Source organism: Citrus clementina, unplaced genomic scaffold (genome assembly GCF_000493195.1).
Source record: "Citrus clementina cultivar Clemenules unplaced genomic scaffold, Citrus_clementina_v1.0 scaffold_3, whole genome shotgun sequence".
Lineage (NCBI taxonomy): Eukaryota > Viridiplantae > Streptophyta > Magnoliopsida > Sapindales > Rutaceae > Citrus > Citrus x clementina.
Genome location: NW_006262339.1, coordinates 5703433 through 5714955, shown reverse-complemented (window position 1 = coordinate 5714955; position 11523 = coordinate 5703433). Strand labels below are relative to the sequence as shown.

General features: G+C 30.7%; 1 protein-coding gene across 1 annotated transcript; it reads left to right on the top strand.

Annotated features, from left to right (window-relative positions):
* Nucleotides 1-9391: 9391 nt before the first annotated feature.
* LOC112100284 lies at nucleotides 9392-9893 on the top strand. Its single transcript, XM_024189289.1, has one exon. The coding sequence runs from the start codon at nucleotides 9569-9571 to the stop codon at nucleotides 9743-9745; it is 177 nt and encodes a 58-aa protein (XP_024045057.1). The 5' UTR covers nucleotides 9392-9568; the 3' UTR covers nucleotides 9746-9893.
* Nucleotides 9894-11523: the final 1630 nt, after the last annotated feature.

The window sequence follows — 11523 nt, the reverse complement described above, 5'->3', positions numbered from 1 at the left end:
TTTTTATTTAGTCTTCAAACCTTTGATTATTGTTCGAGCTACCAATGCTTGTCTAATAGTTCATTGATTTATGATTAGTTATGGGACATCTACTGATCGGTTCACATGGGGTCATGAATACTTTAATTCACATTTCTATAGTTTTTTTTTCTAATTTATTTATAAATGTTGCGTTTGAAAGTTACATGAAAGCTAAGATAGTCCATGAAATTCATTATTCATGTTAGGCTACTTTAATATTATAAAAATAAAATAACCAACAAAAACTCATGTATTATAGTTAAAATAATAAAAGAACATGCTGGGCATGGACAGCGACAAGGATTAATCATAGCTTTATTTATGGTCTCCCTTATTTTGCCTTAAAATATTGAAATAATAAAATTCATAGTACAAAACGTCGGTATCTTTGAGAACGAACTTCTATAAAAATGCCCGCAAAACAACCTTGATAATCGTTTCAGATTTGAAGTAAACCAATTAACAAATAAATAATTAATTAAGAAATGGCCTTTTGCATAATTAACTAATAAATAAAATAAGATTTGGTAGTGTCATGTTTATTATATTATATTATATTATATTATAAATCTATGAGCTACGAATTTATTAAAAAAATCTTTAAAACCTTAATCATAATGATGATTAATAATGAAAAGAAACCAAGTTCCCGTTGCCTTTAGCTCATTATGAGTGTGTATTTTATCCTTCTCAAATAAAATACATTGATGTTCTTAATTTTTTTTTAAATTAATTCATTAGTTCTTTTACTATTATTAGGTGTAAAACGGGTATTTAAAGAATTAACTGAGGACCAATTATTAATCGTAGCTTTTAAAATGATTTTAGATAGTTGTGTTGTAAAAAACTAAAAATAATTAAGCTGTGAGGAGAATTAATAATTAAGTGTTTGATAAGTTTTATTTTTAAAAGTGTTGAGTTTTAAAAGTAATTATATGTATTTGACAAATCTTATTATTAAACTAATGCGAATGATTAAAATAGATATAATATTAAATGAAACTTACTTATACATGTACAAGTTTAATATATTTTTTTAATATTGTATATATAATAGTCGATCATCAAAAAAATAATATTTGTATATTATATTTTTTTTATTTTTTGTTCTCTCAAAATAATTGATAATAAATAGGGCAAAGAATGAACATGCTAAAGGAGCATTGGAGAGAGAGAGAGAGAGAAGAGAGCATTGATATAGCCATATAAGTGCTTTTTTAAAAAAATTTACTGAATAGCAATATTATCTTTTTATCTTATAAAAATCACTTTACCTTCCATCAGTAATTTCAAATAGGCCAATACATGTGAGACTTATGAGTAGGACTTTTGACAGCTCTCAAAATTTCTTATAATTTTTTTTTAATTGAAATTACTTAAATAACATAACATGAATTTGATAAATTATTCTTTTGAGAAACCTTTTTACACCCACTCCACTCCATTCCATGATTTATATTTATATCTATATTTTAATTTCTAATTAAAAAATATTTTTTTTAGAGAAAGTTATAAGAGTTTAGGATTATGAGAATTGAAATTATATAATGAGAATAAAAAAACTAAGATAAATTGAATATTTTAGGATTTGTATGTAATTTAAAAAAAAAAATTGGTTAAAATTTTGTGAGAAAATAACTAATTTTAAGATATAAATTTATATTTTATTAATTTAACTGAAGGTATTCGAAGAAATAAATTAAAAAGGGATGCTATAAGGATTTTAGAGGCGTGTTAAAAGCTCGACTGGAGACTTGCTCTTGTTTGGAAATCTCTGGGCTGCGAAGCCCAAATCCCAATGCGAGTTTGTGAACTTCAATGAGATGACCCCTTTTACAGCGGGTGATACGATCGATTTTACATGGTTGGGACTTGCAGGTGCGCCGGTGGACCAGGCGACCAGCCCAGCTAAATAGCTAATGGTTTTGTGACCATTTTTTGTTTTTGTTTTTTTTTATCACTTGAGAAAAAGAAAACAAAATAGGGGCACCACTATTTTCGTTTTCTTTCCGTTTTATCCAAAAATGGAAAGATTGGACAACAATACACTTCAATAATGGACAATAGCCAAATGGAAAAATATCCACCGTCCACCTATCTTTTATAATTTTTTTTAAAATACATAATTTCTTATTTTTTTAGTTGGAATCCACCTAAAGTTATATTTTATTTCACTTTTTCACTTCCGTTTGGAATCTGTTAAGAAAACTAACGGAAACTTTAAAAAATGATCATTTTACCGCCAAAACGAAAATTACAATTTCACCCTAAAAATGTCAAAAATAATCAGATTTAATGATAAATATCATTATTGGTACGTTAATGAAGTACAAAAAAATCTTAATTATTAGAGATTATAACTCAATAAATAATAAAACTCTACTTATCTTAAATTCAATTGATGGTTTGTGAGATTGAGCTATTTTTAATACTACTGTTATAATTTAGCATTCTAATTACAGACATATTTTAAAAAAAAACTTGCATTTGATGGTTGTGGAATTAATTTCTTTATTGACCGATGGGGAAAAAAATTAGATTTAATCTGATTATTTTTGGTAATTTTTAAGGTGAAATTGTAATTTTCGTTTTGAGGGGTAAAATGGTTATTTTTTTTAGTTTCCGTTAGTTTTCTTAACGGATTCCAAACGGAAGTGGAAAAGTGAAACAAAATGTAACTTTAGGTAAATTCTAGTAAAAAAAAAAGAAGGAATTGTGTATTTTTGAAAAAATTGAAAAAAACGGGTGGACGGTAGATATTTTCCGTAGCCAAATTACGCATCATATTCCCCACTTGTCTTCTCATCCGTTTGACAAAAACATCTGAGGTCCACACCATCAATTATTTTTTGTGGTATAAAATGAAAAATAAATAAATAAATAAATAGTGATCGATCACGTTTAAAGGCCGAGAAAATTTGAAGAATTTTTCTTTTTTAAAATGATATTATTTTAGGCGATCAAAATCATATTATTTTTTTCTGTTTTTTTTTTTAATAAAAAAGTGACTATATTGGTAAAGCCAAAGAGCAAAAACAGTTAAAAGAAGAATATAACCGGCAAGCGATTGTTTTGTTGGACTCAACATAGAAAGTTGTTTTGGTGATGGTTGTTGAGGTGGGCCATTCACCCATTGACCAGATGACTTTGTTTCTTAACTTTGCGATCATAAAATACAATTTCTCATATTTAGCTCAGCCGATTGTCACGGATTACTAAAAATTCCAGACCAAAGAGGCTAAGTTTGCAAGTCAAGGTATGCTAGCTTGGCTTGATCTTAAAAGCTTCCAGTTATGGCACACTCCAGCACACTTTCATAACTTATACATGGATAGGAAGTCTTTGAAAATAGCTAGAGTAGCATGTATATAGAAATTTCTAGGCATTTTTAGATACGAGAGCTCTCACTAAGTCTTGAGAACACTCTAGACATAGAACATTCTAGATCTAGGCAAGGCCTCCCCTATAAATAGGTGCATGACACTTAACATTACACAACAAGAGCAAGCAACTCAAGCATGTAACTTTGTAAGTTATTAAGCTCTCTTGTACAGACACTCTTCTGAATAATACTCATTCTCTTTGGCTCAATTGCTCACTATTCTCTCTACCTCTTTCGCACTTAACTAATCGAGAAGTTCAACATGCTTATTTAACAACTATCAAACTAGATTGTTTAAGTAGCTCATGGAGTAGTTGCACAAAATCTTCATCCCGTGACGTGGTGCTCATTTTGGTCTTTTCGAGATTTTACAGGGTAGTTCTATAGTTAAGAATCTTTAAAAACCCAAATATGCCCTTTCTTTTGCTTAAAATTCCAATCATGCCCGTAAAAACAATGATGAAAGTGGATACGAGTCAAATGACCTGATCTCTCTACCCCATACGTTGCGCAATGAGATAATACAGAGATGAAAATGACTGTGAATCTCTTAGGTTCCCCTCTAGCCCTTTAAGGTGGGTCTAGTTGCCTGAGTAAGATCATGCCACGTGTATGGACTGTTGAGACTAGTAGGTAGCGGTAATGAGATTAGCGATTGATAAAGGCAAAAAAAAAGAATAATGTATTGATTGATACTTGATGATATATGTGTAAAATGGTTGGATTACATCGAACTTTACAGGAAGATAAGAATTTTGACTGAAATTGTATACAAAATATAGGGTATTTCTGTTATTCTTATTTCACGATTAGTCCCTTCGTCTGTACAGATGTTATGTAATACATATATATTCTTCTTTTTATATTTGAATCCGCCTCATTGTCTATTTAATTTTATAATTTTATGTTATAATGTACTCAAAATTATTTGTGACTTATAAATGTGTCCAATCAGAATCCAAATTTCGCCACCGAATAAAACTTAAAAGAAAATTGACATATACATTTAATCAATTTGATCACTTCCTATCGGACCTTCATTAAAAACGCACGCGCTAGGCACTTGTACGTAACGCTCAAGACTATACTGGAAAGGTTGTATCATTAACAAGCCTCCAAAGAGTGAGGGATCAGCTTGATTTTTATTCAGTTATTTGGACAACAACATAGATTCCATCATGAAACAGGAACCGGTTTTTTTTTTTTTTTTTTTATCCTTCTCTTTCCACAATCATGCATGTTGCGCAAGACAAATGATGAGTAGCAATCAAACCCTACTTGCCATATTAATATCTTCAACTTTTTTCTCATCAACAAAAAAAAAAAAAAGATCTTCTTCAACTTTTTTCTTTCTTTTCTTCCCAACCAAGATAATATATAATTACTTCATCATATCTAAAGTTTCTATTAATCGGGTGCTAAATTACTTTCTTTTTAACTACTTGGAAACGTAAATCTAACTCCTTGCATATGTAAAATTTTGGACAAACATTTTGTCGGCATTTTGAAGCAAATTAATGACTGTATTTAAAGGGAGAGAGAGAAGGAAAATATAAAATAAAAAATAAAAAAAGGACAAATTAATTTCGGGGAACGTGTGAAAGAAACCATAGGGTGCTACTATTCAACATATTTAGCTCGTGGCTTCTATGGATTCCTTGCTTTGGCATCACATCTTTTCCAATATCTGATCGAATCTTTTTGATGCTGAGCTTAATACACTGCTTATTTGCTGTGCCGTCTCCTTTATGTCGTACAGTCGTAGTGAGCGTTTAAAAAACGCAATCGTTGTTTTGTTTACTTAAAAAGTTAAAACCAATCTCCAAAAAGTCTCTCATGCATGTCAAAAAGATTAAAGAAGCCGTTGAATTGTAGGGCCCCTAACGTCAATCAAATTGGTTCGATTTTCTTTGTCTTTGGACCACACAACTCATGGGAGTTTTGGGTTCCACGAAAATCAAAAGTTTTGTAAAATTTGTTCAAAGCAATGAAAACCTCAAGTCTATTTCATGATAACTCAATTTTCGCGTTTATATAATTGGAAAAACACGTCAAATGGGCCACTTGTATTTGTTCCTTCTATTAATTTCTCTCAAACAGCCAATCTCAATAGAAGCCGAATGTCAAACTATTCAATCTTCATTTTCCAAATCCTTAACTTGCACACAGCCACACACTCAATTGTGCTACCTTTTTCCAGATACTTGCGGTATTTATTCCCAAAACCATAGTTAATCCTATTGTCATATTTCATATGTAATAGAAATTGCTAAATTTGTTCTACTTTGCTTCAGATTAAGCATTGCACTGCCTAACTGTTTATCGATTTGTCTCGAAATGTTATTAATTTATTCAAATGTGATAATTAACGTGGACCGAAATTCTAGAGTGTTGATGAAATTATTTTGGCACCACAAACTTTTTTTTTCTTCCTTTAGGTGTAATATCATAGAAGATTAGTTAATTTTTTTCACCCAAACTTTTTATATAGGAGAATGTTATGTTACATAATCATGTAACATACATGATTATGTAGCAGTTGGATTTTCATCCAACGATTGTAGAAATATAAGATAATAAAATCATGTTATTTTCACAATCGCTGAATTTTTATCCAACGACTGTTATATAATCATATATGTTACATGATTATATAACATAACAAAAAATTATATAAATTACGGAAAAATTAGAGAGAAAAACTATCAGCTAAGCTTGTCAACTCACACTTTTTGAGTTTTGGCGACAATAACTTCGACTTTCTTTGTAAAGCTAATTAATTCCAATATTTCCCTTTCGAAATTTCAAAAGCAGACATTGTCCGGATCGAATTTTTTGGCCGCGCAGATAAAGATTATGTCTTGTGCTACTGCTGAAGCTTCTACAATCTACTGGGGTCTCAAGGCCTCAAGGCGCTGGTTGTCTATTTCGGGAGTTTGTTGTCAGCATGGTAATTAAAGAGGTGTGGATTAATCCGACATCTTTTGCCAAGACTGTTTTGCGTTGCAATTTTGGATGCTAGAGGGATGGCTTTGAATTTTTCCAACCTGCTTTTATCTGATGCTGAATTCCACAGTTGTCTACGTTGTTTATGTGGGGAATCTGGGGAGATAGATAGGAATAAGATGCCGTGTGAAGGGACGCTAACGAGGCCTTCTTGTGTGGTGGCTAAAGGCTGAGGGGCCTTTGGGACTCACGTAATTCTGTGAACTGGGTTGCCATGGGGCAGATCTGGCGACAAATAATCTTTCTACAGTAGCATGGGTGCCCCCACAATTGTGTTGGTTTAAAGCTTTATACTGATGCAGCAATAGATTTAACTTTTAATTGGTGGTGGTGCTAAAAATCATGAGGGTTTGGGGATGGTGGCGGGTGTTGATATTGGGTTTATTCAGATGATGTTGACGCTGTTGAGGCGAAAGACTTATGCTTTGGTTTGCAACACACTAGAGATTGATTTATTTTCATTATTAGTTGAGTTATATTTATTTCTTGTAATTAGTTTTCATGTGAGCTTCATATTCGTACTAAGCTGTTTTAGATTATTTAAAAAAATTTAGTAACTTATTGAACAAAAACGAAATTTTCACATTTGTCATATCTCAAAGGTTTGCAACAGGATAGCAGATGCTGTAATTAAATTTGCTCTCTGTTGGGCTGATTTCCTTATTCGAGTTGAAGATTTTTCATAATTTTTATCTCGTTTCCTTGAGTTCTAAGTTAAAAAATGAATGAGAGTTACCAATTTTTTTTTTAAAAAAAGGAAAAAGAAATAAATAAATAAAAAAAGCAGACCTGCTCCAACAGAAGATTCTGGCCCAATGTGTAGCCCAGTTCAAGAGTTGGAAGAACCCCAAGCCCAAAAACATAGAAGCAATTGTCGACCCTTTTTTTTGTTTGGGTAATAAATAAGATAACTCAACTATTCAAGTGTTGGATATCCATTAAGTTGTCAACTTAATATCATCAAGGAGATCGCTAATTTTTTTACCTAAAAAAAACTATGAGAAAATTAAGAGCGCATTTGGTAATGTTTTTTAACTAGTATTTTTGGCTCTAATTTTAGAGAACAACAATGATATTTTTGATGTGATATTTTTCAAAATGAAAATTTGTTTGGTAGTTTGTTTTAAAAACAACATATAATAAAAATGAAAATAGTAAAAACGCGTTTAGTTGTTTATCTAAAAATATAAAAAATAATAAAAATACATTTGCTTATTTATTTGAAAATATAGCATTTTTAATAAAATAATTTTCTTCAATTTATTTGTACATTTTATTTTTAATATTATAATTTTAATCAAAATGAGATTAAATTTCATATAGGAATAATAATTTTCAAAAAACCTGCTCATAATTTATTAAGTTTAAGAAATAAAATAATAAATGTAGAATTAATTAGCATATACCAAAATAAACAACTAATGCTTTCAGTATTACAACAAAGTACATGCTTAAAATGCAAAAATACATAAGCACGTATAAACTTAAATAAGATAATTTAAAATAAAGCACCATTATTCATTCTTACTAGGTAAAACTTACAAAAAAAAAAAGAGGGATCTTCATCTTATATTTGATATAATAAAAAATCATACAAAATTTTAATGAACAATAAATAAAATTATAAAATTCAAACAAAAAATACTTGGATCTTGTTATAAAGAGATAAGAGCTGTTGAGTGATTACAGTGAAGAAGAAAAGATAAGGTGTAGAAGAGGTGAAAAATTGAAGGGATAATGTAAAAGTAATTAAATAACAAAGTAATAAAATAATAATTGAAAGTGGTGGGCTAGCACCACTTTTTGCCTTGCCTTTTTTAATCTTTCTCTAAAGAGTCAAGAACGCCAATTTGGCGTTTTTAAGTTTTCTTTATAAAAATTTAAAAATAAAAATATTTTGTTTGCTAATTTTTTTTATTAATTATTAGAAAATGGATTAACTAAACATTTTTTGTGTTTTTTTTTCTGGAAAATAAAAAACACTCGACAAAAAAGTTACCAAATGCACTCTAAGCCTCTAGCATTCAAACATTTTGCTAAGATATAGAAGTAATTCAAGTGTTGGACATCCATTAACTTGTCAGCTTAATATTATCACGGAGATTGCCAAATTTTTATTACCTAAAAAATAATGAGAAGTGATTAAAAATATGTGAAAAAAAAAATTAACTCTCCATAGCTCAAATCCATTTATATATTAAGAAAGTTATAATTTTTTACAAACAATTTTCCATTAATAAAAAATTAATAATATTTATATTAAAACTCGGTGGATTTAAATTTTTTAAGGGAAATTATCATTGCACTATTTTTATTTTTTCTTATATTTATTCAACCACCACAAATTTTTAATATGTTCTCTGCACCACTTTTCTTTTTAAATTTAGATCAATTAGCCACTTTTACACTAACACTGTTAAATAATCTAAAAAAATGATAATTTTACCCATAAATAAATTAAAACAATATTTTATCTTATAAAAGTTTTGAAAAATAAAAAAATTATAATTATAAAGATACCCCTAAATTTAATAAAAATTTTCCAAATAGAGGTGCTCAGCTGAATTTATTTATTAAAAAAACTTAATCCTAAAATTTTAATAATTTAAGGGATTTTTATTAAATTTCAAAAATTTGCAATTATTTTTATAATTAAAAATAAAAATTTTAATTTCAGAATTTATTTTATTAAATTTAAGGGTACTTTTATAATTATAATTTTTTTTAAAGATCTTATAAAATAAAATAATTTTTTAATTTATTTAGAGGTAAACTTTTTATTTTATTTAAATTATTTAACGATATTAGTATACAATAGTCAATTGATATAAATTAAAAAAAAAATGGTGTAGAGAATTTTTTTGGTGGTTGCATGCAATAATACCGAGAAGGGACCCGCAAACAACTTGATTGAATCAACGCCTAGTTCCTTAAAGCCCAAGTCCGTCAGTGACAGCTGAACTTCGCAGAATGGGCCAGCAAGTCAACAATTAACGCAAAACCAATAAACAATTGGCCTTGAGGAACAAGTAAATGAGTTCCGTTCCGTCATGAATCGAGCGATTACATCATTATAAAATCTCAATTTAATTTCGTCTCAAAACCCCAAGTTCACGCAGACAATTAAGTAGTAACTGCCAGTCACCGGCGGCGGTGGTAATGGGTATAATCAAGAGCTGCTTCTCCTTTATGGCGGGTACGGTGTTCGGCGTCTATGTGGCTCAGAACTACAACGTCCCTAATATCAGGAAGCTAGCCGATACTGGCATTTTGATGGCCAAGCACATCGAAGAAAATTACCGCAAGCCCAAGAAGAAAACTGACCGCGATGATTAGTTCATCTTACATTCCCAGGTTTTAGGAATTTTTTTTTTTTTATCTTTTATAATGTCTGCCGTAACCACGAGCTGATAATTCTTGGCAAACTATGTACTCGAAATTTTAAATTATTTGTGTAAATTTAAATATAGTTTGTGAATTCGTGTCTTCATTTTATTAAATTTGACGTGAATTCAGTTTGGGGCTTATTTAGCAGCTCATAATTATGTGATAACTGGGAACTGGTGAAGACTTTGAACGTTTGATTCTGCACTTTCTTGTGCGTTTTGGTGTCAGGAAATTGCTTTTTATTCCAGCTTTTAAAAATGGTAACTTAGTATCCAAAAATATTGATACGAAAGCTGTTTACATCTGATGTTGAAAAACAATGATCCTAATTTTAATGATTTTCATATGGGGATTACAGAGACGTAAGCTTTTGATCAATCAATCAAGGAGGCTTAATCCGTGTCATGTTGATATCTGGAGTTCACAGTCACTTTGCTCGGCTGAATTGAAGTCCACTGAGTAGTTCTGTATATCTTCATCATACTTGCTTAATGTTTTTGATTGGGTGATTTCTCCCTAAGTAGCGCCCATATCCTATGCTTATGTCTTTCTTGATCTGTTGTTGTTGTGATGATGGTCTAATGGAGGGTGAATTTCTTCTAATGGAGCAGCAGCTTGCTTTTTGATGATGCGTCTCCTGTTGCTAACATCTCTTTGCCATTAACACATTAATACCTCTCCATGGAGGTTAGTTAAATGTGATATAAAACTGAGTTTCCAGTTTCACAAAAAATAAGGGATGTTATTATATAAAATCTACAGAAATGATGCGGTTTGTCATGTTTACATTACAAATCTGTATCACAGATCAACTGTGTTATATATAATATTTACTTACAAGCATCCTGCATGTCAGTTGAATTCTTCTCTCTTCTTCTCAACTAGCCTCAAATAGCATGTTAACTTGGGATGCCCCTTTGGTCTAAAATTTTCAATATTGTTTCAGATTTACCAAAAAGGTAAACTGTGTTCCGCATACAGTCTTCTCTTTGGTACACGGTGCTACTCAAACAATTCAAGCACATGACATGTGGTAAGTTGGTGAGACAAGCACCAATTATATCGGAGGTCATGACAGCAATTACTTCAAACAATCTTTCTGTTGTCTGGTTGTTTCTGCTTTGGTGAATCAGCAGAATTGTTTGGCTTACTCTATATATGGAATTAGATGCCAATACCTTGATGGGTCAGTTTGAAGAGCTTTCCTTAAGTTCTTGGATGAGCTTTTTTTTTTTTTTAAATGATGGGCAGGGAGATGTTCTTCAAGGAGATGTTCATCAAAGAGTGAAAATGATGGGCAAAAAAAAGCTCATCTGCATCCAAGGAGATGTTCTGGCTGCTTTTTTTTTTGGCCCATCTGCATCCATTGCTAGTTCATTTATATCAACTAATTCATGCCAATACCTTGATGGGTCACCATTTTGTTCACGACTTGGTCGAATTTGATGCAACATTTATAGCCCGAGGAAGTAATTGACCTTTAGTTCTTGAGGTTGGGGGAGAAGTCTATGTTACAGATTCTGTAACATACATCCCCCACTCCATGCACTCCACGTGTCCCTGTATGTGGAAACAAACTAACAAAGTCAGCAAATGGCACCATTGGGGAGCTGGCTAACCTGGTCTGTAAGGTACAGAATCTGTACCGTAGCCAGCTCCTGAGGTTGGGTTACATATTCCTTTGGGAGAAGTAAAGTAGAGCATAATAGACCTGCTGTAATCAGTGT

Coding starts and splice junctions, on each gene's coding strand:
- LOC112100284 (XM_024189289.1), top strand. CDS start 9,569: ATGGGTATAATCAAGAGCTGCTTCTCCTTTATGGCGGGTACGGTGTTC.